Genomic DNA, 27585 nt, shown 5'->3' with positions numbered 1-27585 from the left:
TCATTTAACTTGCATAGAGTAAGAATAAGGTCAGCCATGCCATTGTGCACCTTAGCATGTAGGGGTTACGTATAGTACGAGGAGTGCAAGGGTTAGTGCATATTATTATAAATATATTACGTAATATTACGAGTTGGGAAAACAAACTATAGCATTTTTCCCGACAATTCAATAAAAAAATATTATAAATGAAAAATTCCGAAAAGGAATAATAAGTGTATATTTTTTATTATTTAAGATGTTGTATTGGTCTGCTCTTTTCTCAGAGGAATAATTTTATATTAAATAAATTCTGACCTGTCACTTCTCTCCCTCTAACTGCCTTCAAGATGGAATTTCTACTTAACCTCTTACCACTACGGACAGCTAGTACACACAAGCATATATTTAAGCGTAATCTTTTTGTATGCACCAGACAGAAAATGTGTTCTGATCATCAAATTGTCTTCCTGAATTTTTACTGGATTTACCACTTTTAAATGCCATCTACAATTCCGCTTCGTGAACATCCGCGGGGCTAATTGTACATGAGTTCTTCCACATGTCCCCCCTTAAAAACTTGGTTGCTCCGCAAACCAAATTCGACATCGTAAGAGGGCGATTTTCTATAAACACCCTGTACATGATATATACTGACACCATATTAAAGATAAATGTAAACTTGAGACGAAATAAAATATGTATTATTATTCAACATAATTATATAAATATTAATTAATCTTCCTTCACCTAACATTTATTTAAAAATTATATTCGAATTTTTTTTAATCTTTGTATTACTTTCTAACATTATAAAATACGACATTTCAAAATGTAATGTCGCAAAGTATATCCTCGCGACATCTAGCGAGTTTTTACTAAACTACTTGCACATCACATTTTGTCCAGAGTGATTGTGCATACATACATTTGCAAGTACTCTTGAGTTATCTCCTCTTAGCGACAACGCTTTTACAATATCAAATAACCAAAAACTTCCATTACTCTGAATGTTCATACTTGCCAACCAATGAAGTTATTGGCCGTATCAGTAATGTTTTAACTTCGTCTCTTTCCACCTCTCTATGGATGGAACTGGAAAAATCAAAACTTGTAACATAGTTTTTTAGAACATATGTAATTAACATATTCACATTTGCACTATAAAACTTGAAAATATTAATGTTTTATTTTCATGAAAAATTTTATTCACTGATATTTAATCTGAACAGAAAGAAAATCCTGCAGCAGGGCATTGGAAATCCTGACACTTCATGCTACCTAGTAACTGCAAGCTCAACAGTTTTTCAATCAAGCTTTGTCAAGGTTAATTCAACTTCCTGCCTTCTATTCACGCGTCACCGTTGACTGGATAACATCAAGTTCCAATATTGCGTCGCAATTATTACACTATTAGTTTTAAAACACTTTGTTTTACAACACCACTATGTCACACGATGTACGTGAATGTTTTATCTACGTCGAATGTTTATTGGAATTCACTAAAATGTTCCAATTCGTGACCTCTATTCGTGGGATTGCGTGCGGGATCTCTTGCACTACAGTAGTGTTACCGACATTCAAAATTCATGCTAGTACTCGACCATTACTCTACCAATCTGGCATATCCGTTCATGATTAAAATATTCAAAAATGTGATATATTAAAAATTAAAATATTATAAAGTGATTAAATATTTACAAGTGAAAATTTATTGATTAATATGTGATCTTTACTCTAATGGATATACAAACTTTATGTGGACATTACAATGGACTATTTACTGGATTAACTATATGGGTAAGTACAAAATTTACACGCGAATATATATATTTATTTATTTATTTAAATACTATAACTATTTACTTGTCCTTAACCTATAATTATTATTAACCTAACACTTGTTAACTGCATACAAAAATTGATTGCGATTCAGAAAATGATGGATTTTCCATTTCCTAAAAATCCTGAAGGCTTTGGTCGTTAAATACGGCAGCCTGACTTGCCGTATCATCTCAATCAACAATTGGCTACAGTTAGCATATTTATAACTATCTATACATGGTTTTACAAAATCTGACGGGTTTTCAAAAATTAAAATTTTAATTCTTCTCTATACCTAAATTTAATAAAATTAACGTGACGTGATTCTCTCTTTTTTTTTTTTCAATATCGAAGACGTGACTCTTATTCTTTTAAATCATAACCATAGACTATTTATTTAATTATTATTTATTTATTTACTTATTTACCTACTTTCATTGTCTAGGATGGCCATTCCGCAACAATTACACTAGGTTAACTTCATCTTATTTTTATTATTATTATTATTAATCTTCTTAACTTACTATTTTATACTTATCTCTATATTAAATTATTACATTATTACATTATTTTAACACTTGCCGACAGGGCCTATAGCGTGTGAGAAGGACTACTATCGAAGAAAGTCTAAAACTACTTCTTATTTCCAACTCCAAAAGTTCTATATCTGTTCAGGGCTTCTCGTCTGCAGGAAAAATCCTCTGCATGTCCCCGATAATATTTCTCCATTTTCTTCTTTTCTTGCGCTTTATTCATATATATTCTATATTTATATCTATTTCTTATATTCCCATGGAGTACTCCTAGCGCTCATATATGCATACATAATTATCTATATATCTACTCGTCGATGCATGCTTAAATCTATAAACTTCAATATTTACTTCTCTCTTCTTACTCTTATTTATTTATTTCTTAACATTATTTACTATTAATTATTATTTCTATCTTCTTCTCTCTCCACATTTTATTATTAATTATAGTCTATGTTATAGATCTACTGATGGTTATTTCTTTTACGTCTTACGTCTATAATTACTTACATTCTAAATTTCTCTTCCACTAAAATTTCCTTCTTCTCAATACTCACATTCCTAAATCCAACTCTCTTTTCCTCTTTCTTCCTGACTAATACAACTGAATCGATTAATCTAGACTATTTTTACTTTTATACTAGAAGAATATAATTATATTCTATTTCTACTATTAGATGCTCTACTACCTCTCTCTTCTGACTATCCTAGAATTCCCTAGAATATCAAATGATTTACTAACTAATTAATTCTACCTTAATTTTAATCTTACGCTAAGGGATTAGCTAAAAATGAAGGATATCTCCACCAAAAAAAATTTGCACGGCTTTCACGTGATGTACGAGTCAACTCCTGTGTCTCTTTTCAACAATCACGGAAGACTTATGTTGCATTATAAATAAAATATTCTCATCGAAGTGTGGTAAGCACCCACTTTAACTCGAAGAGAATGGGATTTCCTTCCTGATTAGAGTTTCCCCTAATGAAAGGTTTGGCCTAATTAACTGGGTTTCTTAATTTTAACTTACGTCTAGACTAACTCTATTTCAATTGCATCATTCATTTTTGTTTTTTTTTTCATTCTTGCCTTCTCTTACATCTAAAATCCTAATGCAAAACTAATCACACAAAATCATTCATGTTTCATTTCCTTTGTTTTGCTTTTCTTCTCCATAGTCTTTTCCTATTTTTAGTCTACGTCACTATTTAAATTATATTAAAACTATATGCCATAAAGACATACTACAATAAAACCAATTGATAGTCAGATTTTCTTCCAATAATAATAATAATACTATAACTACCCATATATTTATGTCCTACATTACTAACACAAAATATCTTATAATCAAATTACTATCGTTACTAAATACTAAATCATAATAATCTACTAATAATATATCCTTATCCTATACATATATCTAACCAATAATAATACTAATATCTATACAAAAATTCTTCCACTTTCTTGACCATCTCTAGGCTAATAACCAAGGTGTTCGTTGTTTAAAGAACAACGCAAAAGCTACTAAATCGAGCAACGATTTATCGCTTGCCACTATGATCTTTGCTTTTTTCTCGTATAACGCTATAGTACTAACAAATTCTGAAATTTTTACTGCCTGAGTGCAGTCAAATCTATTTCTAAAACGATCAAGCCATGTATTCACTAGCTCTTGACTAGCACTGCTAGTAAATAACGCACATACTTTGTATTTTAGTTGCTCATCTTTGATTGCGAAAAATATAGCGTTGCGTATTAATGTGTTTGTCTCTGAAATACCAGTAATTACGGACAAGAAATGTCTCCTGAATCCCAACTCTACTAAATCATCAACGCTGAAATTCTTCTCTGAGAATTCAATCATATAATAGTTTTTGTATCTGCGACCCAGAACGTTCTCTCTAAACGTCTGTTCTTTCGTTACGTTATATGTCGGAAAATATTCCGCAAAGTATCTTAAAACTCCTAAATCTAATGAATAGTACCTAGATTTACTAAACATCGTCGCAGGTTTTCCATTGTCTTTAAGAACAGGATAGTGCATCCTATGATTGTTCTTTAGGGACAACATTGTAATAACTATTTACTATTTACTACTAATTGAATAATCAATAGTCTAATCCTAGGATTAATGTGAGTTATATTTAATATATTGTACAACAACTGTTTCGTCTCTGTTATTCTGCCTGCTTCACCACGGAGCAAATTTTCCGTGCGGCTCTCAACGTAACCTTGTACCTTCGTGTCAACTCGGCTACACTCGTGCTTAATCGCTTGAGCGACTCTCGTCCTCCGTTCAACACAACCTGCCTGATACATGCATCTGTTCTGTGTGTCCAGAACATAAATACAACGAAATTATTTCACTTTCTTTTCTCTTAATATTATTGTTGTAAACTCGTAATATTATTACTGTATTTGTTACTTTTATTAACCTTAATATTATAGCACAAACTAGCATTTAATTACTATGTTTAGTAAACGTAATCCGTTGTTTAATATAACTGATACATATTTCTTTCATTCGATCGAGAATCGAACTCAGTCGTCGCGCTTATTTTACAGTTAAGCTGAATCGAAGCGAGGGTGGGATGGGTGGGTTTCATTAACAATTCTATTAGTTACTACTTTTAACATTATTCACCATAAATGGGTGGGTAGGGAGGGATTTAAATTCACTATAGTTTAAATTTACTAAACGCACATAATTCACTATGGGTGGGACAAGAGGGATTTAAATTTACTATTGTTTAACTTTACTATTATTTAACTCTACTGGGACCGCTACTAAGGCGTAAGCCACCAGCGTCTCCAACATGACAACCTAGCCACTCAGTGCCTATTTGGGGATGCAAAGATGAGTGCTACTAGGCGCCTTCCACTCACCATCTAGAATGAGTGGGTAAATTATAACTTAACTTGCAAGAGGTTTTCGTATGGGGATTAAACAAATAAATATACGTCCACTTCATTTAACATAAAACACTGTATTTCTGAAATCTGATGAATGAACTGTGAGATTTCTGAATGTTTGCTATAACGGATATTCGGAGTCATTTGCCAGTAAGGTATAGTACAATCAAGTATTGAGCTTTGAATTCTGACTCGGAGTCACACATACCTGGATAAATCTGTTGCTGTCCCACGTCGTTCTGGTGTTGAACTCTGCTCCTTAAGCTGACACTCCGTGTTGTTGGACGATGAAAGTGGGCATTGAGGAATGGGCCTCTCAATGTAAATCTCCCTCGAAGTTCTGCGTCGTTAGAATATGTTGAAGTACAACGTACTGTTTTCTCCTATCATCTGGTGGATAATTAAATGTAACTTGGTCCTCCAGACTCGAACCCAAGTATCTTTAAAGTCGATGAACAATCTTGGAACTCTCAGAACTAATCATCAAGAACTGCGGAACTGATCCTCTCGAACTCTCTAAGAACTCTCAGGAACTCTTCCAAAACCTTCTCGTCCTGTGGTTTTGTTTGGCGGGGTCCAACTACCATCGTCTGCTTTTTCCGTCTGCTGTGGCACGTGCGACACCGTTTTCCCATGGAGAGACAAATTCCTTCCATGTGTCAAAACTCAAAACTGCAACCCTCGACACGTTCTGACTTCCCGATTCTAAGCAATTCTCCGTACATCCGTAATCTCATGAAATTCATAAAATCCCACAAATTCACGTTTTGTACAATTTCTAGAATCTGGCTAATGTGAGGAAAGACACATTGTCAACATTTCCTTCCTACATTGCCAGACACGTTACGATGACATTCTTATACACAACTGTTTACAATGAATTGCTGACACAACTATTAGCGAGATTGTGCAGCTTGCATTAACTTTACATATTCAACATTAAATTCCCATAACCTTACTTAACGATTTCGAGACATAAACATAACAATAAATCTAAAATATACAAATTATTATTCTCGAAAATCGAGTTCTTCCACAATATATATATATACACTTCCAAAAGTGAATTATTGGTTATTATGCACTCTATAAACGACTAAAAGATGAATTGTAATAATAGTAATACATTATAGTACATTTTATAGTGAATCATATCTGTGCAAACTAAGAAATGTAGTAACGCGTAAGAAGTTATTTGTGATGCAACTATACTATCACCTAACCTAACAAGTTATTCAAACAAGTTTAAATAAAGCATTGAACGTACACTTAATCATTTAACTTGCATAGAGTAAGAATAAGGTCAGCCATGCCATTGTGCACCTTAGCATGTAGGGGTTACGTATAGTACGAGGAGTGCAAGGGTTAGTGCATATTATTATAAATATATTACGTAATATTACGAGTTGGGAAAACAAACTATAGCATTTTTCCCGACAATTCAATAAAAAAATATTATAAATGAAAAATTCCGAAAAGGAATAATAAGTGTATATTTTTTATTATTTAAGATGTTGTATTGGTCTGCTCTTTTCTCAGAGGAATAATTTTATATTAAATAAATTCTGACCTGTCACTTCTCTCCCTCTAACTGCCTTCAAGATGGAATTTCTACTTAACCTCTTACCACTACGGACAGCTAGTACACACAAGCATATATTTAAGCGTAATCTTTTTGTATGCACCAGACAGAAAATGTGTTCTGATCATCAAATTGTCTTCCTGAATTTTTACTGGATTTACCACTTTTAAATGCCATCTACAATTCCGCTTCGTGAACATCCGCGGGGCTAATTGTACATGCCTTTTTCACCCTTCTACACCCTGTAATCCAGGTGGTCAAGGGAAATTTTTTTGAAATATATCACCTACTTAGTACGAGATAAATAGTCCAGCAGAAATACAATTATCGTGCTACTATACGAATAGTTCAGGAAATGCTTGCTGAATAAAATAAGGTCAAACATTTCACACACAAATTAACTACCAGCAGATCTACGATTTGCAGAAGTGGAACAGGCATGAATATCATCTACAACAGAACACACGAAACATGTTTTTAAATATTTAAATAACTTACCAAAAGTTTAGTATTATCTTCTCACAAAAACTAAGAAAGATAAACCGAACGCTGGTGAATAGCCTACATTTTGCCTTTACTAAGCTTTCGTTGGATCACAGTAGAACTCTATCGACGGCTAAGGGGGTTTCAAAATCTGGCACTACTTTCTATATAAAATAAAATAAAATCCGTACTTTACAGAACTTACTGTCTGTTTCTTTCTTCTCCGTTTCTTCTAGTTCTGAAACATTCTCATCCTCTGCTTTCGTCTCGTCCACTTCGCTTTCTTCTGAAGGTTTCCCTTCCGTTTCTTCATCTTTTCCATTCACAGTTTCTTCGTCGTTTTCTTTACTGTCATCTTTTACACTTTCTTTCAGTTTCTTGGTCTTACTTGCAGACTCCTCATTTTTGACTTTTCGCTTTTTGGTCTGTTGTCGCGGAGTCTTGGTTTTAGGAGTCTTTTTATTTGCTTTATAAGAGAAAAATAAAAACCACACATTATGAATAGTGCCCTTGAAACTTAGTTAAAGGCAAAGACTTAGACAAAGGCAACTTAATTAAATAATGAAACACTAAATTATATTCAATAGCGTGTTTAGTTCCTTCAAGTTAAGCAATGAGATAATACAAACAACTTAATAAATCATAATTCACGAAGACAAAATTCACAAACTTCTTAAAAACAAATTTAATTACAAAACAAAACAAAATATAACCTTACGTTTCGGGTACAGAATTTACAAATGGAATTGACAAGTTTACAATAGTCAGTGAAATCTAGAATATTGTACACCGGAATCACATAAAGACCTTTACCACTGTTAGTGGAGCGTGTGATCTGGTAACTCTGACAACCAATATGCAGAACAGAGAATAATGTAAACATTAACAAGCGAAATCTGTATCTAAAACTCGAATTTAAAATTCTAATTGTAATTTCCAGTTTTCATTGCATATAATAATAATAATAATAATTCACAGTCTGCCAAAATTTTCGAATACGACAGGAGCCGAAACCAACAATGGATAGGAGCAGGCCAACATATAGAGGCACATACCAACTACAAGTACAAAGATTTCTCGATTTGATAACAGATGTTGCCGCTAGAACTGTAATCTAACTATTGTTCAACAGCGGGATGTATTAACCTAGCTCTATTGTAACTAACTCTCTGGTTTTCTTCAGCCCATTTAAAATTGAAGGACGTCTGTTTCTAAAATTCGCATAGTGCACAATTTGGTCCTCTTCCCACAAAACAGAAAACAAAGGTCTTTTTAGTGGTTACCTTCCTAAATTCTTAAGGGGAAAAAATTATGATTATTATATACGAATTCTAAAATTTTACAACACGCAACTACCCGTAAAAATTTTTCACAACTAAAAATAATGCCTGTCGAGATTATCCTTATCCAAATATTACGAACCGTAGGTCTCTATAACGTTAATTTAAACTCAGTATTCCGGATAGCTGAGAGGCTAGATGAAGAACTATTTTGTCTCTAGGTTTTAAATTTAGCAACATTCTTTCGTATACAATCACAAGATGGCGGATTTGTAAGACTTCTAGTTGTAATAGCTAGCTAGCTATGTTGTTCAGTATATATTGTAAGTAATGATTATATTTAATGGGGCATGGTAGTGATAGAGCGCTCACATCTGATATACTGATATTAGGAGAGCTCCTTCGTGGCTAAAGTGGTTAGCGTACGCGCCTTTGGCGTGGGAGACCCGGGTTCGATTCCCGGTGGGAGCTCATATGGTTCGGATTCCACGTTAATCAGTAGGTCCACGTCTCATATAGCCTCGCTGCTGAAGGGGATGTTAAACTCAAAATCAACTCAACTGATACTAGAGATCCCTGCCCGTGACCGTGAATTTTCTCGGGGTTTCCTCGCCGCCTCTCATACTCTCATTTCACCAATTCTTTTGTAATCACAGCGACATTAAATTAAAGATTTCATTTTACAATTTTTGAGCAATAATTTGAACAGTATGTGAATTCAGGAAACCGATGTCTTCACTGGCTCAAGAAAACAACACAATTAGTTGTTGAAATATCCCAAATTCAAACTTCAAGGAGGCACGTGAACTGTTTTCTTTTTAAATAACCTTATTACTCAGTAGTGTTATTTATATTGCATAAATATTTTGTAATCTGTAATACGCAATTATTACTACATTGCGTACTATCAACATCACTTTGTAGAAGTATTATTAACAGTTTCTAATAAGTTTAATAGATGGAAATAACCCAATAACGCTCACAGTAAAGATATTTATCTCAAATCACTAAATTTTTATCTGATAGAAGGAAACGTCTTCAGCATCATGTTATTACAAAATATTGGAGAAATGAAATAATGCTTCAACAAACTAAAAACAAAACATTATTACGAGAAAAACTAATTTAAAAATTAGTAATAGATAATAAATACATAGTGATTTGAATTCATAAAATAGTTTTAAAATTGAGGATCCTAGATTGTTTCCTTATATTTAATCGTATTCTCTGGGTTACTGTATAAGCTATAATAAGCACTGGGGCATGGGAGCTTAGTGGTAGAGCGGTATGCTCAGCTTTGGTATGAGAGATACCTACTTCCATACCAGGTGAGCCTGTGGTAGATATTGTATCTGCAATTTCTCCTGATCAACAATCTAATTCCACCAATTCACCTGCTTCCATCATGTGCCTCCTTTAGGGTAAAAAGCATAATTCTTAGCCGTTAAACTAAAGATTTTTCTTTTTATAATATACCTTGAAATATTACTACACTACCACGCCATTTCACTTTAATATCATGATTTGGGGGTGTTGTGTCGTCAATATATTTTTCTTCAAAAATATTCAAAATAGCAAAAATAGATGAAACTATTAGTTTAACTTCCGGCCTGTAGATTAAAGGAGACGACGATAATTTCACGTGAATGATTGTGGGAGAACCAGTGAATTGTAAATATGTAAGGAAAAAATGGTACAACCGAAAGAGAAACGAAAGAAGAAAAAACAATAAAAGTCCACCATAAACTCGTATGACCTGAGATCTCTTGCATTAATGAGTACTTTAAAATTAAACCACAGTGTTTTCCAATCAAATAATGAATTTGCTGTTTGGAAAATATTAACGCTTCTGAAGAAACATTCCAACGAAGGCTGAACTCGTGAGAGTGATAAAATATCACAATATACTTCTACAAATAAAACAAAATAGATAAATAAAACATTACTTACCAGCATTCTTCTTATCAGAAGATGGGGAAGGTGATTTATTCTTACTATTCGAATCATTCTGTTTCTCAGGGGACTTTGCTTCTGTTGTTAGCGATGTGTCTTCCAGTGACGATTTCTTTAATGCTGGACTAATAAAAGAGAACATAATTAATAATAATACTTACTATCTCTACGTTGATCTTAAACATATTTTACTCCTGATGTAAATATATTACTGGGTGGGTTGGGTAATTACGAAAAATGTATGTACTTGTTAATTTTGTAGAAAGATTTTACTATATGTAAGTTCTTATCTGCGTGTTACGGCGCAGAAGATTAACAACAATAAATAGCTAATATTTCCTGAAGTGAATGAACAAAGCTACTCTGCGAATTGTATAAAACCTGTTCTGCCACAATAGTTAATACAATTTGTACTCTGCTAATACATACCGATGTTAATATTTGCAAATCGTTCATCTAAAATCAGTTTCATACATACAGCATAAAAAACAGACAATTGTCTGAAAATATACATATATCATACATTAATCTATGCATTTTATTATAAATTAATATAAAGGAGGAAATGTCGTTACCTGTGTGGGACATCATAAATTACATCAAATACCCTGAACAGTCTCAAAAGATTTTCAATAGTCTAGATAGATTGCTCCAGTGGGTTATTGAAAAAAAAAAAAAAAAAAAAAAAATGGGGAGCGTAGAGAAACTGCAATATGCAAACCAAAAACTGACTCAAGAACTTAACATTACGAAAGTAAGCACATCAAACCTCTTGAGGTTCGCCCAGGGAGCGGCTAGGTCTGACCCTACCGTGCGGAAGCAATCCATCATAACTACAGCAGCACAAAACCCTACGCAACCACTCTTCATCAAACCCAAAGTTGAAGAGAGAGTGCAAGCAGTACGGCAAACCTTATGCAGGTTCTCAGTTCAGCAAGGGACGGACTGAGGATCCGAACAGTTCGGACTGCAAGTAGAAATGTGGTGTTGAAGGAGTCTGCAACTGATCTGCGAACGATGCATGCCAATGAATAAGTAACATCAAAGCTTAGGGTGCAGCTTCCGAAAAAGAGGTTCCCACTAGGATCGTTTACGATATTCCACTGAATAACACGGACGAGGAAAGGATATAAGCAAAACTTTGCTGCCCACATGGACCTATAAGAGCTCAAAGTGCACTTCCGCCTTCATTTTAAAAAGGACCACAGAATAAGTCTTCGATTCACCACGTCATCGAAGTTTCGGTGTAGATGAAGAAAATGTACTCAATTGAAAGACAATTTACATGGATATCCAACTACTAGCAGTCCGCGATTTTCTCAGGTCCTCAGTTTCAAGTAGGTCACACCATGAAACAATGCAAGGTGGATAGTGTGCTCTCACTGTGGTGTCTCAGGACACAACCACCCACCCCAGGAAGACCGCACGACTATGGGCATTCCATGCACAAAGCGCAAACGAATAAGCTTTTGAAAGGATAACGATGGTCTAATGCAGAGAGCAATCTGTCAAACCGATTTGGATTGTAATATGGGTACTAGAACGGGCACCCTTGGTGAATCGAATCAATGACGGAACAATTCACATTTCAAGTATCCCAGTTGAATGCCATGAGGGCAAAAATGGTAATGTATGATGTCTACAAGCTTACAGAAAAATGTGTGATGACTATGGTACAATACCGGACTTGCTTGTCACGGCACCAATAGAGCTATAGAATTTCATCAAAAGGCAGCATTGATATTACTCAATAGTCAACCACAGTCTCGCAACTGTTTGACTACATATTCTGCGTGGATGATAGGGTTCAAGTGTATTGATCTTCGTATTCTCGTATTTCCAGTTCACCCATGAGCCGTTCTTGGGCAGAGAGGTGTTCTACAACACGCAGTTTCCATCTTTTATGACATCAACGCCAACTTCTCTATCTGGTTCTCTAGGGAACTGGATCACAGTAGAGAATTCATTGAGAAAGCAATAGCAGAATTGATATAGGTTATCTGTAAGCAACCTAGCAATGTTTCCACATACTCCAACAAGACGGTTACGAAAGGGAATATAGATCTCACATTGTCAAATGAGCGCAAATCTGGTGTAGTGCAGGATTGCAAAGTACATGATGCTGCCACGTACAATGATCATAATGTGAATACAATCACACTGACAGCTGCTAAAGACAAGATCTCAAGGCAAAGTAAACTCGGAGAAGCTTAGGTATAACCCAAAATTCATTAATTAGAATAAATTTAGAGAAGCACTGGAGCTATTGAAGGTCATAATGCAAAATGTGGATGGCACAGCACACAAAATGCAAGTACCACGTTTGTACAGTATTGAACGAGGCTCAAAGCCCACTCGACCCTACAAAATGCTTACCATGTTATACTGGATGCAGAGGCTATCACGGCTTCATGCACCTCCGACATCCGGCGAGTCATACTAGAATGTAATAGAAGGGCTAAACACCTATTCGAACGAGTTTTAAACAAAGTAAAGGTTGGCCTTATAGGAGAATTTTGTCCGAAACAATTCGGACTTAGATCCCGGGGGTATGATCTACAAAATTGCAATGAAGAAAATCGAGACATCCATGATCATGCACTCTCTTCGGAAAAGCGACATTACACATATGAAGGGACGCACGAAATACTGGATTTCCTGCTAAATAACCTCCTCCCAGATGACAATCCAGAAGGTTGACAGGAAATACCTCTGAAGTCTTTGACGCTACAATAACGGAAATCAAGGATGCCATATCAAGCTGCGAAGAACTATGGGATAAAACCTAAAACCTTCAAGACGTGCTCTGAATAACTGGCAGAGGTTATGACAATGATGTATAATTCCTTGGCTCAAAGGAGCGTACGGATATCCTGGAAGGAGACCTCAATAAACATTCTCAACAAGAGAGACGAAAGGATCTTTCGTATTCAAAACAGTACGGGCCAATTTGCTTGCTGAACGTAATGGGCAAGGTACAGAAGAAGCCTTTCATCAGGAGACCGAAATCTGCCGTATGTAACCAATTCCCACACATCTTATACTTACTAAAATATTTTCATATCTGTCTTGATAATCTGATAGCTGTCAGCAAAAATTCGACGTTTAATGTATTATATATATATATATTAGCCTTCTGAAAATAGGAGAGCAAGGTGAGTACCTTTGAGTCTGACAAAACAATTGTTTACCGGGGCACCTTATAACTAAAAATGACAATATAGTCCAATTTAATCAAGATTTATCAGATAGGTTAACAGACAAGTTATAAAATTTACGAAGCAACGACCGTTAAGTCACAGACGAACTGAGCTAATCTGATCTTGCGTGAACTAACCTTTCAGAATCACTCTCTTCGTCACTGCTCTCTATCCTCTTCACAGTTTTCTTCCGCTTCGCTGTCTTGATCGGTGAAACGATCTCTGCTTCCTTGGCCGTTCCATTGGAGACACCACTCTTCTCTCTGTTACAAGGCCAGATGGAAAGAACTCTTGTCAGCACATAATTATTGGGTTGTATAATGCGTAGATTGCATCTCTGCACATTGCATGTTACACTTCCAATTTTGGTAAAACTACATACTGAGTAGAAGCGTAGTACTTCCTTTCGAGCAAGGGCATGATATCTATTAAGGAGGGTAAATAGACCACAGCTGCGATTGCGCAGCATTTTAAGGTTTGGCAACGCACCAATTTACCTAAGAGAAAAAAATTTTGCGCGTTTAGAAGCAAGTTGTACGTGAACTCGTACTTATTAAAAAATAATACTTAGTTATATACTTGAAGACATCATATTCATATATACATATATATAGGGGCTAGACCAAAAAAATCTAAAACACTTCATACAGGACACGTAAGTTTGGCCCTCCATTGTACAACGTGTGTTGCGGATGCCGATCGTTTTTTGTTTTCAATTAGTCATGTGGACTTTCCTCTTCCATCAGCAGTAACCCGTACACCTGTGAGTGTCGTGGTGTGAAAATGGTAGGGTAAAATGGGCGACCTGACAGACTTCCAAAGAGGCATGATCGTTGGTGCCCGTCTGGTTGGAGCTTCAGTGGCAACAGTGGCGAACACTGTGGGGATATCGAAAGGCACTGTGTCCAATGTCACGAGGGCATACACAATTCATAGGCAAACGACGTCTGCAAAATACAACAGTGGTCGAAAGACAATCCTGTCAGATAGGGACCGGAGGGCATTAAAACTGATTGTAGCAGCTAAAAAGAAGACAACTGCAATGAAAATTACGTCTGAACTCAATTCCGGCCTACAGAACCCGGTTTCATCGAAAACAGTGCGACGGGAACTTCATAAAATGAAAATTCATGGCAGAACCGCTATCGCCAAACGCCTGGTCACAGCAGTAAATGCGAAGAGGCGTATCCAGTGGTGCAAGGACCACAAGGCGTGGACTCATGAGCAGTGGAAACACGTAATGTGGTCCGAGAATCGACCTTTACCTTGTTTCCACCAACCGGTCGTGTTTACGTATGGAGAACACCGTCGCAGGCCTATGATACAGACTGTCTGCTCCCAACTGTAAAGCATGGGGATGGTTCTGTTACAGTATGGGCAGTGATATCGTGGTTTTCCGCAGGACCCATCATAGCTCTGGATGGAATGATGAATGCTAAGGCGTATGAGGCCATTTTGGGGGACCAGGTTCTACCCATGGCCTAAATATTGTTCCCTGATGGTGATGGCATCTACCAAGATGATTTGGCACCCTGTCACGCTGCAAAAATGGTGAAATCATGGTTTGAGGAGCTGACCAGGAGCTATCACACTTCCCCTGGGTCCCACAATCACCAGATCTGAACATCATTGAGCCATTGTGGTCTGAGTTAGAAAGGCGTGTTCGGTCTCATTACCCTCCACCAGCAACTCTTAAGGAACTGGAGCATGTTTTGGAGGAACAATGGTACAAAATTTCACACACCACGATTCAGGAGCTGTATACGTCCATTCCACGTCGGATCCAAGCTGTTTTGGACGCAAAAGGAGACCCCACACCATACTAGGTATGATTTTCACACTTTTGCAGTTTTAGATTTTTTTGTCCAACCCCTGTATATACAAAATTCTGTGTCTTGCTCGGTTAGGTCCTCAGATTAACGGAGGAAATTAATTTAAAGAAAGGGAAAATTTGAATAATCGTGATATTATTAAAAAAAAAAAAAAACTATTTCCTTCCTCAGATACATAAAAAAGTGGTGTTTGGTAACTATCTCAACCTTTATTAGCTTTCCCCAATATTCCGGTTTTATACATAAAAAAATTGTATAAACATATTATCTGCACATGTAAGTTACTCTAACTTAAAAACAGAATACTTATCTACTTGGACTAAAACACATGAGGAGAAAGCAGTTGTTTGTAAAATATCGCACTTATTTATTCAATTCGGGGTTAAATTCAAGTTACATTCTTAATAATGTTTCTACTATTGTGGACCACGTTTTCAATCATGTTCAATCCTTAGAAATGGCTTTAAAAAGAAACAATTACACGTCCTTTATCAATATTAATTCCCATACACATATTGAATCATTTAGCGGAATTTTACCAGATCGATCACAATACGAACGCGAAATGGATCCCAAAAACAACAGTAATAATCAAAGTCGCTCTCTCTTCTCTCTCTCTCTGTTAGCTTTCCCTTTTTCTATTTCTTCTGATAATGACATGCATTAAATGACTATTGTCGTAACACAACCAGTGTGCCCTCTCCGCTGGTCTACTGCTAGTGTGCAAGCGTCATTGGTGTACGAGACCCCAGATTTCGGGTGGGAAAGCCTTGAAAATAAACGCATCATGTTGGTTAAGATTCCGCCTTAAACTGTACGTCCAAGTGTTATATATCCTTGGTGCTGATAAGGGACTCCAAATAACCATGCCCTATAAAGATATTTTTTACTCAAATCACCAAAAATTAGGGAAAAAGAAAACATTTTTCAGTGCACATAATGAGCTAAGGAGCTGTTATATATGCAGTCAGCGAATGTATTATGAGAAATGATGAATCTAAAGCACTTACCCATTATTTTCTTCCGACCTGTCTGCCTTCGGTTCAGTTGTTTCTTTGGAAGATTTACTCGGCTGCTGCCGTGAGAAAAACGAGCTAAAATACAATAAACATAAAGATTAATATCAAACTTGACAAAACTTGTCTCAATAGATTTCCAACAAATTGATCTCAATAAATATTTAAAAGTTACTTATCAGAGAAAAGAGGAAACAACAAATGTAGAAAATCTGAGGAGGAGAAAACAACAATGATTAGAGATATAGAAAATGAAATTTTATTTGAAATATGTACAGTATTTGAAATATGCAAATTGCTGCATGATTTTGAATGTCTGAATAATTTTAAAAAAGAAAAAAAAAATATTTTTATTAAAACTTATAAGATGCATCATCATTAATATATCTTTACAAATGTATAATTGAAGACTTAAAGAAGTAAATTTCGATCTAAGTGCCATTTTCTGAAGTTTTGAGTTATAACCGGAATGATGGTCTATGGGTCTAAATGACGAAGATCAAAGCGATTGAGGTAGGCGCGATACTGAGTTTGATGCTGTTCCTTGTAACAACCAAACAATAAATATTAATTTACCAATATCCTAAATTACTAAATGATATACCAAACCGTACCGTGCCTATGTATTTATCAAAGAGAAATAACTTCACGATCCGTTCCTAACTTCGTTAGTCGCTCGATGTACGATCAATACAGAAGTTAAAAGAACTGAAATAAATAATGGTCCATTCACTACTGCACAGTAACATCGTTACGTCTTGATATGAAATATAGTTGGCTAAACTACGTAAGAATGTATCACTCAAATACACGAAAGTGTCAAAAATAAACTTTAAAAAAGGAAGATATCAACTATCAAGAAAACACTTCACAGAATATAAACTACAGTCTTCTAGTCGCCTATCACATACTCATGACTAGTTGCTCCAATGTCACGCCTCTGAGCGTGTAAACGAAGAGAATTGAAAAGTAATTTAACATTCACATGCAAAAGAATGTTAATAAAAACCTTGGAACTAGAACTCGGCACTGAAAATAGCTACACGAAATCGATATTAGGTAAGTGAAACAATAAGAATTAAACTAACTGGTTATACCAAAAAGGATTCAATAAAAACTCAAGACTACAAAACGCAAATGCATTTCTCTCCCGTTATGGCCAGGACTATCGTTTAGACTGCAAAGCGTAGTGCTCGAAAAAATTTTCTTGACACCAAAGAGCCTGTTCTGAAAACAAGGCGCCCCAATAATACAAATCCTATCTGATATATAGACCTACATGTCTTGTCCTTAAATTATATTACTGGTATAAAAAGAACAACTGGAACACCAACGTTGTACGATTCTGAAATTTCACTCCTAACTTCACATGGTTCCGACTCAATACTCGAACAAAATTTTAGGTAAATATAATCTGGCAGCGACATATCCGCAAGACAATCTTTTAGTAACTAATTAATATATATATTATTTATAATTAAGATATAGCAATATTGCAGACAAATGTGAAGAAAACACGGAAGCTGTTCAGTAGCAGTTATAATGTTAACTTTTGATTCTTCAGCTACCTTAACTCACTCACTAATGTGATCAAGTTGAGAAGACATAAAACAGTATGGAGGCTGGACTAAGGGAATATTCAACAAACCGTGTACAAACAGCAAAAGGAAGTCTACAGAACTTTCATAGATGAAATAAGGAACAACAAAATTTACGTCATAAAGGTATCAAATTTCACTTTTATTTCCCTCATTATTATTAAACGAGAAAAATCTGTAATACCTTCGTAGTAATGACGTATCAGAACTCCTTGAAGTTACGAACTAAAATTTAGTTTTCGTTCAAGTTTTTGCAGGATTTCAGCTGCTGCAAGTAGTAAAATATATCCTTCAATAAAAAGTAGTTATCAATGAATTCTAGATAACTGAAGAGATATTTTCAACTACTCTTTCTGAGTCACGACCTCCATGACGTAATCTGTGTATCGCGTGAATCTGTGACGTTCAATCAATACAAAGTGGAGGAAGGGGAGAAAGGAGTACAGCGCTACTTTTACTTGAATGTGCTTAGTTTGAATAATTGTTCTTTCATGTTGACACAGTCAGGTAATCCGAAGTGAATTTCTGTCTTACATTATTATATTGATAACCAGTTCATCGCGTTGAATCAATATTACAGGCCACATAACCAAAATAACTATTGAAAATAATGATAAATAAGTTTTACAACGAAATTAGGTTATGCAACTTCAACACGGTAAATGTAAAATTACAATGTATCTTGTAAGTAGTATGAAATAAAAAATAATACTGTGCATGTCAATTCAGACAGAGGATAACAATACCGATTTTATTAAACATTTTTATCGTGTGGAATTCTTAAATTGCAATTACAACATAACTCATAAACCGTCACATCACTTACTTTCCTACTGCTCGAATTAACTTTTAATAGGTTTGTTCGATGTGGACTATTTTTGTGAAATACCAATTAGAGAATTCAGCAAAAGTTTAACTCTGTCTTTGATGGTTCGTAACTCAGAAACCAAAAGTCTGCACAGGAAAAAATTTCACACGCGTACTAAGCAGGTCAAGGACTATCATTACCCTAAGCTTGATGAAGATCGATCGACCGAATTCACCTAAAGACGTCCGATTTATACTGTTCTTGTGATACTGATTTTCTTACTCGACTGGTCTCTGTAATCACCACTAATGTTTTCATTGGATCATTACAATTTCAAGCAGAATAAATCTGTTATTTCTAACTACCAGTGGAAGTGTGAGGAGTCTTTTGGGCATTTAGAGCTTTTATAGTTAAATTACAAAGTACTCAATAAGGTTTACTTAAAGACATAAATTGACCCATTTTTAATCAAATTACCAAAAAGGTAAGTGAAACCAACATTGTTGATTGCGTACGTACGTAAAGTGAACGGTTTTGGTCATTTATTCCGTGACGTCTTTCAACAGATAAAATTACTCAAAGATTGTAACCATTTTATAAAGCACATTTTGCATTTTTGGTGCAAGGGTTCAAAACTGCAATTACAGCACTTGAGACGGTCCCTTTTCCGCTCATGTATAATTGTTTATATTAGTACGAGATCGTTGGGATCTGATGACCCAAAATGGCGCCCTTCGAGTTCGATCCAAAGCCACATCAAGTGTTCGTTTATAGAACTCGCTGTGCGTGAATGTGCTGCCACCAAGTGAGAAAAACCAAAATGAAAAAAACAAAGGATATCAAGCTTTTTTTGTAAAATTTAATTTTTAAACTATTTCAAGTAGTTATAATGTAGATATTCTTATTATAATCGTAACTATTTTACCACATTTAATAGGTGGATAAGTATGTTAACATTTCCAACATCTTCCGGTATTTAAACCTACCAATTGAAAAATAAGGGGGGCGAAGTGAAGCTATCCTCGCCAGGGGGGATAGCGTCCTTTTTTTTTTTTTTCGGGTTGATTATGGCCTGTTAACATCCCAGGTAGCTACGGTGGACTGAAACCTTGAAAATAGAAGAAACCCACTGCATTTAATATGTGAGTTATTAGTGGAAAATACAGTTAGGAAGGTGGGGTGAAGGACTAAAGGATAACTATGAAGTGAGACCGTCATAATCCGAACTACGACAGAATTCTTCTTCCCTGATGATGATGCACGTGCTTCACCCATAATGGATTAGTTCGCAGTGGATAAGGTTTGAACGTTAGTTTCCAGGATTACAAGGTAACATCAATGTTTTTTTTTTTTTTTTTATTTATTTATAATGCGGCTGGAGTAAATCTAGAAGATAAATTGTAAATCCGGAAGGGTCATGCGACTCGGAAGATTCCAGGCGTAGGGGAAGTGACTGCTGCCGTCTAAATTTAGTTTCGGACGAATTGGCTGATGTTTTATAAACCGTGACAAACCTTAAAAATTTGAACTAGGAACTAAATTCTTGGTTTCGAAAATTTATTTTTTTATATCAAATAAAAAGGGGGGAACAAAAATAAGTTAATATATACGCCTGCTTATTGTAATTTTTTTTTTTTTCAACAATAAAAGTAATATTATATGAGTTTCTTTAGAGTAATGGAATCTAGAAACATGATTGTTTAAAGTAAATCTTTCCGGTCAAGCATGGGTCCCCAGTCGCCTGGGTGATAGAATTCGTCCTTCCTCTCCCTTCACTTCCACTTCCACTTGTCTCGGTTGGAACTTCAAATATCAAAAATCTACGCTTAGCTTAGCACCTCTCCATATCAAATCTTCGTTCAAATCTCTTTCGTTTTGTGTGAATTGATTCCCTTGTTCGTTAGTTGGTTAGGTTAGTTTTAGTATTGTTAACTATTGTGTACCAAAATCTGAAATTGGCTCTGTTGTTTGTGGTTAATAGGACCCTTCCAGTAAACTTTAAGTATGGAATGATAAACCGGGGGTGATGTTTAGAACGTTCACTGCTTTCTCTCTCTATCCTGCTGGCATGTTGTTAACATAAATGCTTGTGATAATGGAATTACCTGAAGCTTGTCCGCTCACCCTGTAACTTAAAGAAATATTTGGCAGATACGATTAGTAGTTAAAAATTTGTGCTACACAAAAGTGACACTAGAGAAGTTGCGATTTAATGAGCCATGGGCAAAGAAATAGTTAAATATATGAAGAAAGTGTGTATTTAGAGACGTGTTGCGCCTGAGATAGACAGGTTGCCCGCTCGAAGACAGATAATATTTTATTTCTTCAGTGTGTTTATGTAGGCCCGGCCATTCTCTATCTCCACCGCTGCCACTTTCATAGGGTGTTCAGCCATTAGGAAAACTGTTGGGTGAAAATTGTATTCAGTTTGTGAACCGATTTAATAAGTATGCCGTAAACCTTTGTAATAGTTATTTTGTATTCCTGATGTATGTCAGCAGGCGAAAGAAATGTTACCACCCCCCTTCCTTTCGAATGATGTGATAGTGCTTAAGAACGATTGTAAAATTTAATACTAAATTTGTGACGAAATTGAATTCAGGCAACATAACAATTTTTTTTTTTTTTTTTTTTTTTTTTTTTTTTTTTTTTTTTTTTTTTTTTTTTGTCAACCCGATATAAACAGAACTCGTAAGTTTGTGCTATGTAATTCTAAATCTCCAAAATGCAAAAATGTACTTGCACTAAGAATCGGATTGACGAAACAGAATTTATATTGTATGAAACTAACTATAACCTGAACTAAATTTTATTTGGAAACTTAAGAGGTGCATTAAAATAAATGTTCTGTTCGCGTAGATATGGTTGTAAAGGCAGGTTTGGTGAAGACAAAATTTGGAATTAAGAACATAATCTGGAACTAAATTTTCAACCTAATTATACTTTTTTTTTTTTCCACTTGCAATGTGTGTTTCAGTCTTTTCTTTTTTTTCTCCCCGTGCGGGAAGGAGAGCTCTGTCATTGTAGTATTATTTTTTTTTTCTGTTCTAACAATAAATTTAGTTTGTACTGTCCGAAGTAGTCGTCATTGTGTTATGAGATCTGAATATCCCTTAGTTATAAGCTGGATTAACAATATTGGCAAGTGGTCTTCAGAACGAAAGAATTAAACTTTATGGATATTATCAACAGTTACAGTGCTTCTCGCAGTGGTCTCAACAGGAGAAAAGATCCTGATTCAAAGTGTAATTTAATTTAATTTTATTTTATTTTATTTCCTTTTTATATTTTAATTTAAGTTTTTTTTTTCTTTCTTCGTTGTGCAATTACAATTTAAGTTAAGGTTGGATGGCCTGGAGTACCTTCAGTACCCAGGAGAATATTCAACCTACGCCAAATTCTGAGGAAAGGAAGAAAGCGAAATAAATCGTTACATTAAAAAGTGGCGACCCAGCCTTAGGATGATTCTCTTGTCTGAGTACTGCTCGAGATGTAACGTGTAATAATATTAATGGATAATTCAAATATTAAGCAGGTGAAGTGGAAGTGAAGTGGAGAGATGGTGGGTGAGTTTTGTTTTCCGGTGCTGGGACTGGAGGCTTGACTGGAAATATCTTATGAGTGTTTATATAAGTATATAGTGTTCTTGAAGTGAAAGTTTCAATGTCTTTTTGTTTTGTTTTATGCTAACTGTGTTTGTAAAGCGATTGTAAAATGGCGTCTCGTGGAAGTGGCTCCGATGGGGATAGCGTTTGTTCGGGTTCTCAGCAAAAAGAATATGCAGGTTGTGATAATGCGCATCAAGTAGTCAGTAATGAAGGAGTAGAGAAAGTGAAAGCCGTGATGTGCGAGAGTTGCCTTCGCTGGTTTCATTTTGATTGTGTAGGTATGAAGAACACCTCTAGCATGTTTGCTTTAGTAAGCGCTGATTCCTACCGTTGGGTATGTGCAGGGTGCGAAGCAGCTAAGCTACCCCAGCCTAACAATGGCAATGACGAATATCCCGAAAAGGGAAACAAGGAGTTTACGCTTGATAACGGTATTTCTGATAATGCACCCATCGCGACCTCGTCACCTGTCTTACGAGACAATTGTACTGTGTCGTCTGTCTCGCGAGAAGACGGTCTTATGTTAATGATGGAAAAACTGTTCAAGAAGATAGACGAAATTAGTTACGAGGTAGTTAGTAGTAAAAAGGAGGTGAGTAAAGTTAACCAGAAAATCGACGAAGGGTTCGAGAAATTTGGGACTCAAATTACTGAGGTGCAGTCTAAAATTGAACGAACTGCTATAACCGTGCAGCAATTATCCTCTAAGTTGGAGCAAGTAAAAATACAAGCTCATGAGGAATTGCAAGTAGCAAGCCAGAAATTAATGGATAATGTTGGGATAGTTAGCACGAAGGTCGAGAGTAATGAATTACGAATTCAAACACTTGAGCATAATATGAAGGGAACCTTGAGTAGGCTCGAATCTCAGGATACGCGTTTGCAACAATTACCTGAGAGGATAGAAGCGCAGAATATTGTTTTACAAGAAGTTAAAAGTAAGCAGGATGGAGTTGAGGGCGCAGTGGGCGAGCTGAAATCACAGAATTCCAAAACAAATGAAAGATTAGAGAAGTATCAAGGTGAAATAGGAAATGAAGTAACAGCATTGAAACAGCAATTAGAAAAGTAAGAATTAGCTTTGCATGAGGATAGTAAAAGTGACAAGTCTGTAGATCACGAAATTCCTAGAAAAAGAGCGCACGTGAACTTTGAAACCGGGTTTGCTCAAACAAGTAACCGGAATAGGAATATCCCAACTAACAATCCTTTTGTATACAACCTGTCGACTCCTCCTCTGTCGAGTGGTAATGATAATTATCATTATATGGCAGGCAATTGGCAAAACAAGATTTTTGAGGGTACTAACTTAGGAAATTGTTTCGGATCTTCTTTTATAACAACCACCCCGAATTTGGAATCTCAATGGCAATGGCAAGGCCAAAAACCTGATGTTCATCCAGTAACTTCTAACCCATTTTTCTTTTCACCTAATAGTGGTTTCCAAAATTCTCCTAGTTTCTCATCGTCTATTATCAAACCTAAAGACCTTAAAGATTTTCCGGTTTTTAGTGGAGAGGTGACAGCAGGTGCAGGCCGATCTTTCTTGCGAAATTTACAACGATGTTTGGATATGTATAGATTGTCTGATGCCGAAAAACTTTTAATAGTGTCGAAATGTTTGATGCGGGGGGCCGAAGCGTGGCTGCAATCAGTGGCACGCGATATTAAAAGTTATGAAGATTTTGTAAAACTTTTTAAGAAACAGTATTGTTCTGCCAGTATGGAAAGGATCCATAAGAAAGCTTTGCAAGCTTTATGATTCGATAGGTCGAAATTTCTACACTCCTTGAGTTTGCTTGGTATATAGTTGAGGTTTATTTCAATATAACTGAAGTGCCAGACCAGTCGGAATTGATAGACATTTTATTGGGTTGCTTGCCGGCTGAGGATTCGCGGTTGTTCATGGTAAGCCCGTGTTCAGACATCGATGAATTGATGGCTAAGATTGCAGCACTGTCGGGTCACGGCAAACGCGCACGCGAGTGATTTAAGACCTCCTGCGAGACGGTTTTCTGCCAAACAGGCTAAAGTCGTCAAAAATAAAATTCAACAAGTAGAAAGTGGGAGTCAACTGATTTTCTTAGCTACTTCGACAGCCAACGTACTAACCGAGATAATTTAGGATACGGTAATGATAATAGAAATAATCGGAAATGGTCAAAACGCGCAAACAATCAAGGCTTTGGATCGTACCGAGGAAGGAATCGTAACTTCCGACGAAGATGGCGTGGTAGTCGAAATGGAAATTCGAACTATAGGCATGAGTCATCAGAAAACACTTCCGGTCAAAGTAATGAGAGAAATAGTGATAACACAATTTTACCAATAACTCGGGAAACATAAACGGAAATAGTACGACCCCAGACAGACGGGCTCCGGCCCCGGAAAACTAGAAAAGCAGTCACTTTTGGAAATGGGGAAGCTGGCTGCGGTAAGGATGAAGACCCCATTATAATTGATCAGATGTTAGAAACTATTCCTAAAACTTTAATATCGTTAGAACCTAATGAAATTTCTCAGACTTTTGATACTAATCAACAATCAGTTTATTTCAATGTAAATTTTGTAGTAGAAGACGAAATATTAGAACCAATTAGTGAACATTATTTTTCATCGTCTCCGGTAGTAAGTGGTGATATAGGGGGTGTAACGTTAAATTGTACAATAGATAGTGGCTCGGATCTGAACCTGATGGACTGGGAGATATGGAGAAAACTTAAGCAGAAATTCCCATCTGCTAAGTTAAGACCATATTCAGGATTGACTTTGGGCGCCTTTGCCGGCAAGGAGAAATTTTCTGTGCAGGATGTTCAAACTTTTAATTTAAACATTCAGAACCGGATTTTGATGTGCCAATCTTTGTCATAAAAATATTTAAGGACTGATTTAATTTTGGGTTGTCCCTTCTTGGACAAGTTCCAAGGAGTGATTGATAGATGTAGAAGAGAAGTTAGATTGAAGGATAATTCCGGGAAGGAAATTGTTATTGAAACTACAAACCCGAACATACTTTCGGTTTCTATTCGATGGTTGAAATCGAAACTAGTCCTTTTCAAAAGTCACTGGAAAAGATAGTTGCGGTCGTAAGCGAAACTTCTAATAGTAAAGATCAGTCTAAAGTGGGTTCAAGGACAGATTCGGTTAGGTTGGAGAATACAGCTGGGTCAGTAACGGAATTTGAATCTAATCTTAGTGAAGATGAAATTCGAACTTATATTTCCTCTCGAGACGATCTAGACTCCTCTTCGAAACAACGCTTACAAGATTTACTTATTAAAAATAGAGATCTCTTTTCTGAGTATCCGCGAAGAGTTAGAACACCCCTGTGCAGGATCGAATTGACGGATGAGGTGCCTATTGTCGGTCCGTATTATCCTATTCCCCAGTCTATGCAGGCAGCTTTCGAAGAAGAACTCCAAAAATGGATTAAGTTAGGGATCGCTAAAGAACAACCTTCTCCTTACCGCAACCCGATCCATTGTGTGAAAAAGCTTCTGATGGTGTACGCCCAGTCCTTGATACGCGATATCTCAATAAAAAGGTAATTTCATCTAAAATACAAGTGGAGCCGATTGGGGACATCCTCAATCGTGTTGCCAAAGCATGGTATTTCAGTAATTTTGATTGCTCGTCAGGCTATTATGGAATAGGACTTCATCCTTCTTCGTATAACTGTACCAGCTTTGTTTACTTAGGCAGACAATATGTAATGACTGTTCTTCCGATGGGAATCAAAAGTGCTCCATCTATTTTCAAAATGTAATGTATAGTTTTTTTCAAAATTCTACGAAATCGTACGTAACGGTCTATCTAGATGATGTTCTCGTCTCTAGCATCACTTTAGACCAACATTTTGAACATTTGGAACGTGTTTTTGAAATTTTTAGATCGGCTAATTTTTCTTTGAATTTCAAGAAGTGTAGTTTCCTGCAGAAAGAAATCCACTTCTTAGGACATGTAATAAGTGGCCAGGAAGTTAAGACAGACCCGCGTCACAACGAACCCATAAGATGTTTTCCTATTCCAAAAATCCAAGAAACAAGTCAGGCAATTTTTAGGTTTAATTGGTTGGAGACGCAAGTTCATAGCTAATTTCGCAGGACTAACAGCTCCATTTTTCGACCTTCTTAAAAAGGATAAGAAATTTCAGATGACACCCGAATTGCTAGAACTTTTCTTCAAATTAAGAGAAATCATTAGTCAACCTCCAGCTTTAGGCCAACCCTATTTTTCTCTTCCTTATCATATTTATTCGGATGCTTGTGCAGAGAATTTAGCAGGCTATTTGTGCCAATACCCTTCCTCCGGAAGCAGACCCTGTGGTGATAGCTTATGCTAGCCGTCGGTTCGACCACATGAATTATCTTGATCAATCTTTCAACTTGAACTCTTAGCCGTACTGTTCCTCTGCGAACATTTTTCTCAATATGTTTGGGTCGAACTACGTATATTCATTGTGATAACGCTGCCGTTACGCACGCGTTTACAATGAAGAACTTGGATCCTCGTACCACCCGTATTTTATTGAAATTGCAACGTTTTGATTTAATTTTTGAACATTTATCCGGCGGTCCAATCAAATTGCTGATATACTTAGCCGAAATCCTCCTGAGGTAACTAAGGAACAAGAGCTCCGGTATGTAAATTTTCTTACGGTACAGGATTCTTCAGCTCTAGACTTTAACGAAATTAAGGAAAAACAACGTACCCCGACCCCCTTTGTGTTAAACTTCGGTCCTCTTTGGATAACGTTTCTAAATCCAATCATATTTTGGTTCATCAGGATCTCCTTTATATCAAAAATCGTAAAACTAATCAGTGGCTGTTAGTTATCCCTCAGGAACTTACAACAAAAATCGTTGAGTTAGTTCATTCCAAGGGACATTTCGGAGCGAGGAAATGTTGGTCGTTTTGTCGGTCATTGTTTTACTGGAAAGGGGTAAAGCTTAGTATAAAACAATACATACGA

General features: G+C 36.0%; 1 protein-coding gene across 1 annotated transcript in view; it reads right to left on the bottom strand.

Annotated features, from left to right (window-relative positions):
• DNAlig1 (DNA ligase 1) overlaps positions 1–27585 on the bottom strand; it is a 94324-nt gene that overhangs the window by 54341 nt on the left and 12398 nt on the right. The window contains exons 2-5 of the mRNA XM_081751101.1: positions 16594–16677; positions 13889–14014; positions 10549–10676; positions 7524–7784 (exon numbers count right to left, since the gene is read on the bottom strand). Coding sequence (XP_081607227.1) covers positions 7524–7784; positions 10549–10676; positions 13889–14014; positions 16594–16677 — 599 coding nt within the window. The remainder of the gene's footprint in view (positions 1–7523; positions 7785–10548; positions 10677–13888; positions 14015–16593; positions 16678–27585) is intronic.

This window comes from Thermobia domestica, chromosome 3, assembly GCF_964235325.1.
Source record: "Thermobia domestica chromosome 3, izTheDome1.hap1.1, whole genome shotgun sequence".
Lineage (NCBI taxonomy): Eukaryota > Metazoa > Arthropoda > Insecta > Zygentoma > Lepismatidae > Thermobia > Thermobia domestica.
This window is presented reverse-complemented; position numbering and strand designations above follow the sequence as displayed.